Raw genomic sequence first — 13779 nt, forward strand, 5'->3', positions numbered from 1 at the left:
TGCGTGTGGCTCTTGACACTAATTGCGCAGAGATTAAAGTTAATTTTATTATTTTGGAGCTAAACTTTAATATCGAAATAATGTAAACATAGAGCATACTGCAAATCAAAAATTAAAAAAATAAATCAAAAGCTCGATGTTTTTTGTTTCTCCTTTCAATGATTTTAATTAAAAATCATTTAGGTATTATACAGTATTTCACGCATGGTCAAACTACGGATAACATGTGCACAACAGTTTCTGCATTTCAGATGCAACTGTCCGCGCAAATTTCAGAAAATTAAAATCCTTACCCTGGCTTATCTTAAACCCAACCAAGGTATAAATAGAATCACGAGGTAAGCCAAAATTATTTATATATACTGTATATATATTATTTTTTTTTCCCTGTCAAGATGGCATTGAAAGGATGTGATTTATTACACGAAAGATATTTTCGGAAATTATTTTCGGCTGAGTGAATGAGCAGTTTCCAAATACAAAAAATATAATCAAATGTTTAAAATGAATTTTCACATTTATGGCAAAAAAATAATTAACAATTTCTTTAAGTTCTAATATAAGTACAAATTACCAACACACAGCATACTTAGTCATGCATCTCATTAGAAGGTTAAAAAAAAAAAACACTTAGAAGTTAGTTTCTATGTCTAATCCAAACAGCCTGCATGCTTGTCAAAATAAATCACGTACATACTGACAGAACTTGATAAATTTTTTTATAAACAATTTCCGAACCATGCGATCCAAGCCTACAGACGAACTGACAAATCTGACTTGCAGACTAAATGGTAAACGAGCAAACGAAATTACACACACACACAAATAAGACTTACCCGCATTTGGAGCCTTAGCTTTGAAGGTAGGTCCTGCCGGAGCTCCAAGCGAGCCTGCAACAGGCATGATGTGTTAGGGAAACAGTTTTTAAATCCTTCGTGCAGGAAGGAGATAACTCTGAAAAATCCTTTTTTTTTTTTGGTTGTTTATTTGTTAAATCAAAGTATTTACCATTCAAACGAATATCACAAAGTCGAAAAACGTTTTAGATATACGTGCTTACGGATTCGAAGTTCGAAAGCGATTCGACTTAACTGTTCACACGAATAACAAACTACTATACCCACCCACTCTGGAACACCGAAAACCACCTACAATATTCGCACGCACCAATGTATACAAACTCTCTGCCGTAACTGCTCCTCAACAGAACAGGCCGCTATATTTATCCAGCAATTTGAGTACGGGGTGGCCTGCAGCGCCTCCATCCTTGCAGCTCCATAAAGAGCAACAGGCTGCTATATATATGTACAGCATTTGCAGCACACGAAGGCGGAATGATTCTCCGGAAGTCAGGGTCACGCGCACCCATTCATCCCTCGGAACGGTCTGACTGGGGTTATGGAAAGCTAATCAGCCCACTGAAGAGTATGCGTCGGAGAATTATTAACCGCTCCTTTAAATCATTCAAACGTTAATGGTTTCCTAATATTAGAGTGCAATCTAATATGTTGGACTAATAACTTATGGCTGCCTGCCAAGTTTTTATTATTTGAATTCTTAACTCCCGCCGATTTTTCACTCTATCACGTAGACTTTCATTACCACACGTAACTTACTTGTATTTATGAGGAACTTCACACAAGCGTAAATTTTTATGATTTCGATAAAAGAAACAAAACAGTGCAAAGCATGTAGTAGTCGATGAAAAATTTTTATCAGACGATAAACGCTACCTGGCGGTGATTTAATAATGGTAACAATAACAAAAAACATGTAACAGAAGCCAAAGTGAATAACTATCCTGTTACTACTTAACAGAAAGAAAGAGGGAAAAGGGACAAACGTGCGGATGGTAGTTTCACACGAATTTAAATTGAGTTATCATTTTTATTTATTCGTCAATGCCTCGATACCGACAGATTTTTTTTTTTTTTTGTCCAGCTGAGGCCATGTGCATGAGACATCAGTACACTGTGTCTGTACAGTTTGTAGCATGTATTGCTTGGTCAGTCTCTACGGAATTAAAAATTCGAATTTCGGGGGGGGGGAATATGCAATTTTCGACTCAGACTCATCCTTAGTCACAATACAAAACAGTCTGTAAAGGTTCTTCATCGAGATGGAATCAATACCAGTCATTTGCCATGCAGTGTGAAAGAAGAGCGATAGTGGTACAAACTGCGTGACATATGACATGAGTAAAATACAGATATGTTAGCTTAATATCTGTTCCAAGGAAAACAAATGAATAATGGAGTCACTCGTTAAAGAAGTAATGCGGAAATCTAGAAAGAAATGCAATTATACTAATCACAGCATGCATTCATTAAGAGATCTTGTCGGATCAATATAATTGGATAATTTTGATATCACATACTTGGATTTTAGGAAGGCTTTTGATACGGTTGCACATAAAAGACTGCTGTACAACTGGAGTAATGTGGCATTATGGGAAAGTTACTGCTATGGATAAAGGGATAGTTGAGTGAGAGAAGACAGAGAATGGGTATCAACGGGCACTGCTCTTCGTGGACTAATGTTATTAGTGGACACCCTCGGGTTCAGTACTGCGTCTATTGTTGTCTTCAGTATTTATTAATGAAGGTATATCAAGCTTAATATCTAAGTCTGCAGTGATAATAACAGTAATCAAGGTAAGCCACTACAACAAAATCTAGAAAAATTAGGCCAATGGGCTGAGAAATGGCAGTTGAAGTTTTACATTGACAAGTGCAAGGTACTGCATGTGAGTAGCAGTAATCCCTGATTAACATACCAGCTGAGCTGTGTGGTACTACACTCAGCATAGTGTAAAATGAAAAAGACCTGCAGGTAATTGTGCAGTCAGATATGAATTCTCTGAGCAGTGTACAACCGCTGACAGGACAGCTCATGAGGTTTTGTCAATGATATATACGAACTTTTCTAGCAGAGATAAAGAGGCGATAATCCCTCCTACAAGGCCATGATTAGGCCGCATCTTGAGTACTGTATAGAGGTCTGGAGGCTTCACTTTAGGAAGGATGTAGATTTGCTACATGTGCAGAGTTGGGCAACGAGACTGGTGAAAAAACAAAAGGGTACTCTTACCAAGAAAGGCTTCGTTTTTGCAAATCGCAGCGTCTGGAGGCTAGACACCTGCGAGGTGATCTGATTGAGGCATTTAAGGCTTTGAATGAATTCAGCAAGTTCAGTGCTTAAGGCATTTTTCCTCTTGCTCATGCCACACACGTGAGGGGCATAAATTCAAATTGAGGAACGATGGTTGCAGAATAGATGTGCGGAAGTTTGCCATCAACCAGTGGGTGGTTGATTGGTGGAACAAACTTCCATCTGTTGTTGTAGAAGTGACTAGTTGAAAAATTCAAGGAAGAAATAGACAAATTCTTGGAGGGAATGGGTGAGTGAGGTGGGTTTTTTTTTTTTTTTGTACCATGACAAACTCTAGAACGTTATATCACTGAATAATACATTCGTGATCAGAAACTATTTTTTACTGCCTTTTATCTGTATAATTTTTTAAATACACGCCAAAGTTGGCTGGGACCGCTTAATACAATATTTTTTTTAAAAAAAATGTGTATATCCAACGGCAAGAAACCTGTTCTATGACGTCATTATGTCCCAGAAAGCAGCATAACACTTAAATCTTGTAAATTCTCCAGTTCTGCAAAGACCAGAAGAAGTTTACAAACATCTAGACCTGGATGGTTTGTGCATCTTTGTTGGCTCTTTGAAATTCAGGATGGAAGTGATGTTACCCATAACTTGTCCCATGTCACGATTTACATATTGTGGAGGTAGTTTTCACCTTAGTGCATGGACACGCTGATGTGTACAGGTTAAATCTAGTTCACGTGTTATGATTATATTTCGAATTACTGTGATCTGAGGTTTAAGCTGTTGAGATATTATAGTACTACTAGGTATGCCACCGAGGAGGCTCAGGAGTCAGTAGGCTCGAAGACTGATTCGATATGGTTTCGTATGCGGATATTACACAGGATAACATAAGTAAAACTAATTATGCATAAACAGGATCTCAGGGAATTTTATAAATTTTGCAGATAGAGTTATTAAAAGAAAGAAGTGTAATGGATGATAGTACAAGATACAGTGTATATAGAAGAGAGTTTGAGCTTTGTAAAATTTGCACGAATTTTATATAGTCAGATAATTTTTGCATAATGTAAATTCCAAATAAGATATTATGTATAATGTAAATAGTGTAAAGTGTACATATATTGTAATTTGTATACAGTAATGTAACTAGCTGTGTATTTTAAATGGGATATACATGTTTTCAATGAGCTCATCTTAATAACACTCAAACTACAGTAGATTGTTTGTATTAAAATTAGTATTAGTAGTGGCAAATGATGCCAGAAAGAAAGCTTATAGAGCATCAGCCAAAAAAAAAAAAAAAAAAAATTTACCCACATCTGTCTATTCGCTCCAAAGAATCTGTCTAGTTCTTCCTTGAATTTATTCAAACTACTCACTTCCACAACAACATATGGAAGTTTGTCCCAACAATCAAATACCAGCTGGCTGAAGGCAAACTTCCGCACATTTATCCTGCAACCATCCATCCTCAATTTAAATTTATGCCCCCTCATGTGTATGTGTAGTCTTATCAAGAGGAAGAATGCTATCAACACTGAGCTTACAAAATACAAGGCTTTAAACACCTCAATCATATCTCCTCGCAAATACCCAGGCGCTACAATTTGCAGAACTGAAGCATTTCTTGGCAAGAGCACCCATTTGTTCCCTTCACCAATTTCGTTGTCCTTCTCTGCACTCGTTACAACAGATCTACATCCTTCGTAAAATGAGGCATCCAGACCTGTACTTAACAAGTGGGCTAACCATGGCCTTGTATAAAGGGACAATCACCTCCTTATCCCTGATAGTCAAATATCCTAAATTTTCAAGCGTACGGAAAAACTAAACTGTACAATGTGATGAAAATGTATGGTTATAACTCTGATGTATGTTACGACAAGTGCAGTTATTTCTGAAACTTTGGCTATAGGCAATTTAAAAACTAGAAGACGCTTAGTTCGAAAACATGGTAGATATTTTTGATGTGCGTCTTCATTCAACCTGCCTGTTGAAATGACAGAATGTTGCACATAAAAAAACTCATACGAACATGTTTGCTACATGTGTAGCTGGTGTAGGGTTTTTAAGTACATCAGCAACTTAGGCCATAATGCGCCATACATAATATGTCTATAAATTACGCGTGTTCTGTGGTCGATTTGCTGTTTATTGGACGAAAAACCTGAGTTTCTAGAGAAAAAACATACTATCCTCGAATGACAGCAACTAACTCAGCCACGTTGTGAAAAAGACGCATAAACATTCCTAGCATCATTTGAACTCAGGTCTTTTCCACCCAGTGTGAGGAGGACGGTGATTATACCAACTGCTACCCACGAGGGCCTGAACTCAGAGAACTGTAAATTGCGCCAGTTGCAATGAAGTATGTGTAATTCATTCATTATTTATGCTTAAAGGCAGGAATCGAAATAGAAATTTTACAGAACGGAATGCTAGTTAATAACATACCTTATTTTTAATAGTATAACTGATACGTGTGACAAACCGAAATGGCGTTCCCGTGCGATTCGGTTCATTATAAACCCTGCGTAAAAGAGAAGTATCAACTTCTGTCTACACTTTTATTTTCAAGTCTGCAGTGAACACAAGGAACAACATGAAAAAGGGCTGAAACTTTGACGTCAATGAACACATTTTTTTAAAGAATTGAAAAAGGGATATTCTTTCTAAATCCAACCACTGGCCTCACAAATACATCAATCCACTTCCCCGAGTTTGTAAAATATCTGTATCTCCAAATCTACTTCGGCATTACCTTAAGTAAACTCAATCCCAATTGCATTTATTTCAACGTTTCACTTATAATTAATGCTTGAGAAAGAGTTCTTGCAGTTAGCAGTGGTTATGGTCTCCATTCCCAAACCCTGGCCTTGAATTTTATCTAAATGGGAGGGATTTTTATGGACTTTTTCTCCACATATTGCCGAGTTATTCGGTCTCAAAGTGAATTACATGATTTTATCTCCCAAAAAGTTGGGGTTTCATCCAGCACACGGAGACTACTTTACTGATGCAGCATGGTCGACGCCTCCGTAGCCAGGTGGGCAGGAGCAGCAGTGCGTAGCACACGCTTCTTGATTAGACCGGGGCTCGAGCCCGTGACCACCGAATATGGAGAATGCGGAAAGATCAGGGAATGATCACCGCATATCCCCGGAGCAATATGGCCTTAGTTGCTAATGCTCCTAAAACCCAAATAACAAACAACAAACAGCAGAATGGTCGTGAACTAAACACACATACACACACACACACACACACACACACACACACACACATCAGAACAAGATGTTCGTTTATCTCATTTGTTAAATGCTCCGGCATTTTTTTCTTTTGCTTTTTTCCAAGGGACAATTCAGGTAAGTCGGTATTAAACGTTACAATGATATTTTGTTCCTGCTTGTTAAACTAGTACAACTAGCATTTCATATTACACTGAAAGGACAGAATTCAAGGGATGCCTGGTTCCTAGGCAATGCGACGCTGCCACCCCTTTCGCTAGTGAACAAACCCACCGCTTGGCGGGTATATAGGTACATTGCATTCATGCAGACGGTAATTCGATGTCAGTATGGATAAACGTCCTGAGTTAACCGACTTTGAAGGAGGGATAGTGGGTCACTCTATCGCGGAGGTGGTACAGAAATTGCACTATCCCCGTTCGACAGTACCAAGAGTGTATCGGAAATAAGCCATTTCCGGAATAACATCTCATCGTGGACAGCGCTGTGGGCGGAGAAAGGTGGTGGTTGAACGTGGTCGTCGACATCTGTCTCGCATTGTTTCAACCAACCGGAGAGCGACAGTGGTAAAAATTACCGCTGACTTCAACGAGGGAGGTGCCAGCAACGTCTCCCCCAAGACCATCAGGCGATCATTAGCCGTAATAGGTTATGGGAGCCGCCGACCCACCAGAGTAACATTGCTAACACCACGACACAGGACTCTACGCCTCAACTGGGCGAAAGAATATCGGCACTGGACCTTTGATGATTGGAGACGGGTCTCCTGTCCGATGAGCCCCGTTTCCAGTTATTTCGAGCGGACGGGAGGGTGACCATCTGGCGGAAACCGCACGAAGCTATGCACCGGTCATGTCAACAAGAACTGTTCAGGCAGGTGGACGGTCGGTAATGGTCTGGGGCGTGTTCAACTGGCACACGATGGGACCTATAGTATGTCTAGACGCATCTCTGAATGGTCCAGGTTACGTGTTCATCATTGCAGGCCATCTGAATCCCTTCATGGTCATCGTGCACCCACGGGGTAATGGCTCTTCCTGCTGGACAATGCGTCTCCCCACAGAGCCGTGGCACTATCCCCGTGGTAACTAGAACATGGTTCGAAGAGAATTCCGCAGATTTTACCACCATGGGATGGCCTCCCCAGTCATTGGACATTAACCCTGTGAAAAAGTCCATTCGAGTTTTCGATCCTCCACCCAGGAATGCAACGGAATTATGGGTAGAAAGCGGTGCAGCAACCATGGATGGAAATACCTGTTAAACACTTTTGTGAACTAGTGAACTCAATGCATCGCCGTGTGACTGCCCTTATCCGGGCGAAAGGTGGCCCCTACCCGTTACTAGGTAGTATCCCATGATTTCTGTCTAATCAGTGTACATACATAGGCTAAATCATTAACTGTCGTTCATCTTGCTGGGAACCTTTCTAAAAAACTTTTCACTAACAGAAAATTCTCAAGGAAATCACATCCTATGGGAAGTTATAATATTCATTTTCCCTTCGAATTTCTCTATTAATAACTCTGCTCTAAACCCCAGAAATTGTATTAGTGATATAAATTAACTGGATACACTTTTATCTAAAATATTTACTTAATACAACCTTATTCTTCTTTAAGATTCGTATCATCACTGTAAAAATAACTGAGTTATAAAATTAGAAAGTACAATATATAACACAGTGGTACAATAGGGCCTAAAATGTTGATGCACTATAAAACCAACAAAAAAAAAAAAATAATAATAAATAAATAAGCACCCCTTCTCATCAACAAACGCACTGCTTACGTAAGCAGTCGATATGACGAATTACGTAGGTGAAAGGTATGCAGAATGAGAGAAGAAGAATGGGCAATTAGTGAATGACCGTTGCCCGCCTATAGAAATTATCTCCACTATAATAATGTAGACAAGGTTCGATTATCTAATCAATAATTGCACGTTTATTGCGAATGGACTGAGTTTGTTGTTCAAACTGCAGTAAAGGTTTTTGAAATTCCATACCTATGGGCAAGCCAAAATCTCGTCAATTAACTAAAAAAAAAATAATATAAGGCATTTGGCTCATGTCAAGAGGGACAAAGCCCTGATAAAATTAATATTACACATTTGATAATATCTCTGTCTACCTGTTAATCAAATTTGCAACAAAGGTATAGTATATCGACGCTTATGTATAATGATAAATAAAATCAGTTTATTTATTAGCCACTCAGCAAAGAAATCATGAGACAATCTGGATGTAGTATTTTTTTTTGAGGGAATTTGACGTCGATTTTATCTCAGATAGATGAAAGCGAAGAAGTGACGTATATATTTTAGATATGGTCTTCGGAAAATCAAGAAAATTTAACTTAGAAACAGAAGTATGTATAATAACAATAGCTTCGTGACCAATTCTTTAGAGTATGGATGTCATATTCAGCAGTACTCGTCGGTCGCACAAATGGTTCTCAGAGACTAGTGGGAAGCTCTAATGTGCACAACACACCAGTGGCATTTCTAAGAGAAATATATTAAATGTTCTTAAGTATTTCACCCCTCTCAAAAATACATAATATCATGGCCATCAACAATGATAAAGGTTCGTATAAGTTATTAAATTTTATATTTCTCCTTTAGGTATAACCATTTACCATTATTTTCACTGATATTAACGATATTAATCTGTAAAAGTTGACAACACTTAGGCGGGCCGGCAAACAAATTCTATCCCGCCAGTCTTTAGAGGTTTTTAATCCCCTTTTTAAGGAATCTGAGGTCAAGGCCTCCTTGATGAGGGAGATGGGTGTAGTGGTACGACTCCATCAGGGTATCTGTGCTTACACTAGAGGTTAAGCCCTTTCAAAAATTTTTTTCTTCTATAAAATTTCAAGTTATCTTTATATCAAACTAGTTACCAATTTGGAACAGACAACATTCGGTTTTGACAATTCTGTTCTTTTCTAAATAAATCTACAAATATCTTGAGTTCTGTATAAAACTTCAACTCCTTAAATATTTTATACCTAATCGAACGCATCTGAAATGTAATGAATGCAATTACCTAAATTGTTTAAATTTAATGCTGGCAAAATTTTCTATTAATAAATTTCGAATCGTAAAAGAGACTCCAATCTTAAGAGGCCTTCCTTCCAAGACGGCTCAGTCTAAATTATTTAGTCCTAAAGAAGTCGTTGATGTTGTAGTAGGGTTTTAGGAGAATCGGCGACTAAGCCCATATTGGTCCGTGTATACTGTCTGTAATTGCATGAGGTCTGAGGTGGAATTTCTGTCTGCTGGACGAAAATCCCGAGAAAAAACTATGCTGCTCTCGCCTGAGACCGACTAACTCAGTCACGTTGTAAAAAATTCCTCCCGTCATCGACGGGACTTGAATTCGGGTATTTTCCACCCGGTATGGGGATGACGGCGATCCTACCAACTGTGCTACCCACGGAGGCGCTTAAAGAAGTGATCGTTTTAATAATTACAATGGAAGTTAAATATTTAATAATGAATTCATGAAAAATCGAATTGTCTCCTATCGCTGAATTTGAATTCTAATAGGTATTGACATTTTCTTGGGATGCAGCTTTCAGCTAATGCTGGAAATGAAAATTCGTATCTATTGGATTAATTCAGTTTAGATAATGAGTAAATAAACCACCGTAAATAAACATACATTGAACAATTCGAATTTTAAATAAAGCCAAGAGGGAAAAAATACAGCACTATGAAAATATTTCTGAAGTTTTGTTTTATTTATAAGTGGAACTTATTTTAATGAAAGCCTTCTGTCAATAATATATTCATCATGCATAAAGAGTAAAACCCTGATATCATCTTTCAGAGTCACAGTTAAATTTATTTTGGATAAATTTAAGGCCTCGATTACGTAAAATATAAAAAGCTGGAACTTAAATGTTTATCAAACAGCCAGTAGCATACGACATTTAGTGACAGAGATAGAGCTAAATATAGAAATGACATAACAGTCACCTCAGTATTAGCAATGTTTTGATATCTTTAGTAAGTTACCAATTTTAAACGATGAACTCAACAAAATATTTTAAGAAACACTTAAATATGAATGGCGATAGTGTATGAGAAACCGACATTGGATTTCCGCTAGGAGGATTCTTGTTCTGTACTATTATTCACTGCCACTTTTGCCCCTTTTTAAAAAATAAAATTTTCTGGTTATGTTGATTATGGTGATGTTTTTCAATCTTCCTCATCCTCCATGGTTGTTTCATTTAACGCAAATCAGATTTTACATTTTAGTGTCACAACATAATTGAATTTGGGATTTACCATACAGTGTGGAAAATGTCGGAGTTATTCAAACTCGGGTTGTTTTATCACATGATGAGAGAAACAATAGGTCCAGTGTTGTGCTAGTCCTTAAAAAAAAAAAAAAAAAATTATCCGCAAAAGCGAAATCAAAAGGGGAAGTGAGGGAGGGTAGTAAAATTACATAATCTGAAATGGTAAAAATCCATGGATTTCATTATAAACCATTTATTTTGTAGAGCTGGTTCACGTAAAGTTGATCTAGGTAAATGTACCAGGTGATGGTAGTGTGTATTAAACATCAAGGCAACTAAGGCCGTTAGGTGTCAGCATATTATGTCTACAATAGCTTGTATTGTTCAGTCGCTTTGCCAGTTTGCTGGAAATCCGAGTTTCCACGAGATAAAACGATGCAACTCGTTTTTTTACCCAGTTTATTTATTTTTTAATCCAGTTTTTGCGACACAGTGTAGAAGGATCGTGATTGTAATTAGTATGCTAACCGCGAGGCTAGGTCAATCTCCTAACGAAAGAATATTGGTACCTGCACATTTCTAAGTTTAACCCTCCTTGGCTTCTAGGCAGTGGTCGGTATTATTACTGCATATCACCCAATAGCAATAAATATTATTATATATTAGTAATATTTATTAAACTTAATGTCTCAGCTGCTACAGCAGACTGCATTAGCCTTCTGAAGCCAACAAGCAGAAGTCGGAAACCACAACCGGAAAGGCCCAAGAGAATAAACACAGGCGGTCATCCAGGGAATCCTGCACAGTATTATTTCACCATCTAAAAATCTGACCCGAAAAAAACTTGCCATCGAAACTCCAGATACCAAAAATAAACAAGGGGAGGAGGACCACAGATCCTGCACCAACCCAAACATGTTCATAATAATAATAATAATAATAATATTGGTATTAACGGTGTCCAAGGATGCGTCATAACCGTAAATGTATCACGTAAACGTGTTCATAGACCAACTGGCATGTTGTATGGACTGAAAAACCCGGAACAATTCACGAGGCAACCCTCCGGAGATCGGCGAACTACTGCCCTAAATGAAGAGGACTTAAAAATTCCTCCAGTCCTCAACAGGAATCAAACCAAGACCTGTCCAAACAAGTGGCAAACGGCGATGTATCGTGTCTAGCGGGTCTGTAAGTGCATGCATTGTCTGTGGACTTACATAAAGTTTGGTTTTCATGGTACAGCTGCAACTCACAAGTTCTACATAACATCATCCAAGGGCGATTCACCTGATGGGCCCAAATTTTGGAATTAAAAATCACGAATAACAATACTTCTGTATTTTCATTAAAAAAAAAGCACTTGCATTTGATAGAATGACATTTTTTTAACAGAATTAGTATCTGTTTTTTTTTTTTTTTTTTAATTAAGATGAAATTAAAATATTTGTATATACTATTTCAGAAGTGCCTCAAGTTAGTAAGAACAGCATTTACAAGCTTACTTTTCCAGTCTACTATTGTTATTATTATTAGCCATATGGTGCAAGGAAGCCTGAGGCTTATTATTGTTATTTGTTTTTTTTAGGAGCATTAGCAACTAAGACCATATTGCTCCGGGGATATGCATTTGTCCGATTTTACGAAAATTAGCGGGTCTCGACTACTCAAGTTGTCTGACTAACTGTCCAATAAAGTTTCGAGACTGTAAGACCTCCCTCCACATATCTTTACTCGATTTCAGTATTTGTGAAAAAAACATTTTCACATAATACTGAAATGAAATGTTTCTTCGTATATTTTCGAGCACTGCCAAGCAGAAGTACTTGTAACTGAGAAATACCTATTGTTCATAAATAAAGTGTATTTTTGATTGTGCATTGGCAAAATTATAAAAGATAATGATCTGTTTTTTTTTTTTTTTTTTCTGAATTATAAATTTGACCATATTTTTTTAAAAGAAAGATGCATTTAATTTTTCAGAACTATTTGTTGCATATATGAGATCCTTGTTTATTTTCGAATTCTCTTGATGGTTGCCAAAAAAACCTGAATATTTGTATTAAGGTTGAATTGTACAATAAAATATTAAAATTTTAATTACTGGAAACATTTTTGCTATGGACTTGGTGCATGCTGAATTACTAGGCAGTGAGTCCCTTACAAAACTGTTCACTGTGGACTCTGAGTGATTCGAGACTAATTGTAATCTATATTATTTTACCATATTAGTGTTATTTTAGTGTATCTTTGTTTATTTCGTATTTATTCATATTATTTTAAATTAGCTAATTGCCTTTATCCATATTTTATCTTTTTTCTAATGTGAACTCCTGAATTGTAGCCGTAATGGAATTGAATAAAGAGTTATTTATTTATCAACGACGAGCGCCAACGTCGTGTGGAGAGTACGTTGTCCATCAGTCACGAACTATGAAACAGTCATATGGAGCGACGAGTCGCATTAGTGTTCAAGTCTGATGGTCGAGTTTCGGCCTTGAGAATGGAGGAATTTTACTACAATAGACATTGGAGGAATGTCTATTGTAGTAAAATGTCAAAATACAGGAGAAGGAGAAGGCAAAGCCATTGGTATGCAGATGATTTTCATGGTTTAAACTGACTCCATCGATCAATGATGGAACCGTTTAATACCATGTTGTAAGCACGAGGGTACAGACGTACACGCACTTTGAATGACCGTGGGTTAAGCCTGGGTGACTACTAAATACGGTGCTGATCTTATTTATATTGATATTTTGATCACCTTCTTAGTATCTGAATCCTGCTAGTTGTACAAAAGGGGCCTTCCTCATACTAGCATGATAATGCTGCCTTCTAATAAAGCCAGACTTGATTTGAGGAAAAAGTTCCATAAAGAGCGGCAGCGAAAGTTCATCGTTTGGCCGGAACGGCCCAATTCGACAGCAGAAGTGATGACTTTGCTGAAGGAGGATTGTTGTACTATTTAGGAGTTTTTGCCAAGACAACTAAAGCCACATGGCGTTAATATATTATGCCTAAAATTTGCGTGGATTGTAAGATCGCTTTGTCTAAGGGATGAAAACCCAATTTTCCGAGAGGAAAAGCCATGTGAATCCCACGCAAATCTCTCATGAGAAAAACTCAGCCACGGTGTTTAAAAGATAGCATCA

General features: G+C 37.5%; 1 protein-coding gene across 14 annotated transcripts in view; it reads right to left on the reverse strand.

The window, feature by feature from the left end:
- Positions 1–13779, reverse strand: part of LOC150083714 (uncharacterized) — a 448219-nt gene that overhangs the window by 324134 nt on the left and 110306 nt on the right. For 13 of the 14 annotated variants that reach the window (XM_090378158.1, XM_090378157.1, XM_090378156.1 and 10 more), the window contains exon 6: positions 837–890. The exons of the other annotated variant lie outside the window; for it this stretch is intronic. In XM_090378158.1, the coding sequence (XP_090234284.1) occupies positions 837–890 (54 nt within the window). The remainder of the gene's footprint in view (positions 1–836; positions 891–13779) is intronic. 14 annotated transcript variants of the gene reach the window in all.

The sequence above is a fragment of the Mastigoproctus giganteus genome, chromosome 7, assembly GCF_048544385.1.
Source record: "Mastigoproctus giganteus isolate SK-2022 chromosome 7, ASM4854438v1, whole genome shotgun sequence".
Classification (NCBI taxonomy): Eukaryota; Metazoa; Arthropoda; class Arachnida; order Uropygi; family Thelyphonidae; genus Mastigoproctus; species Mastigoproctus giganteus.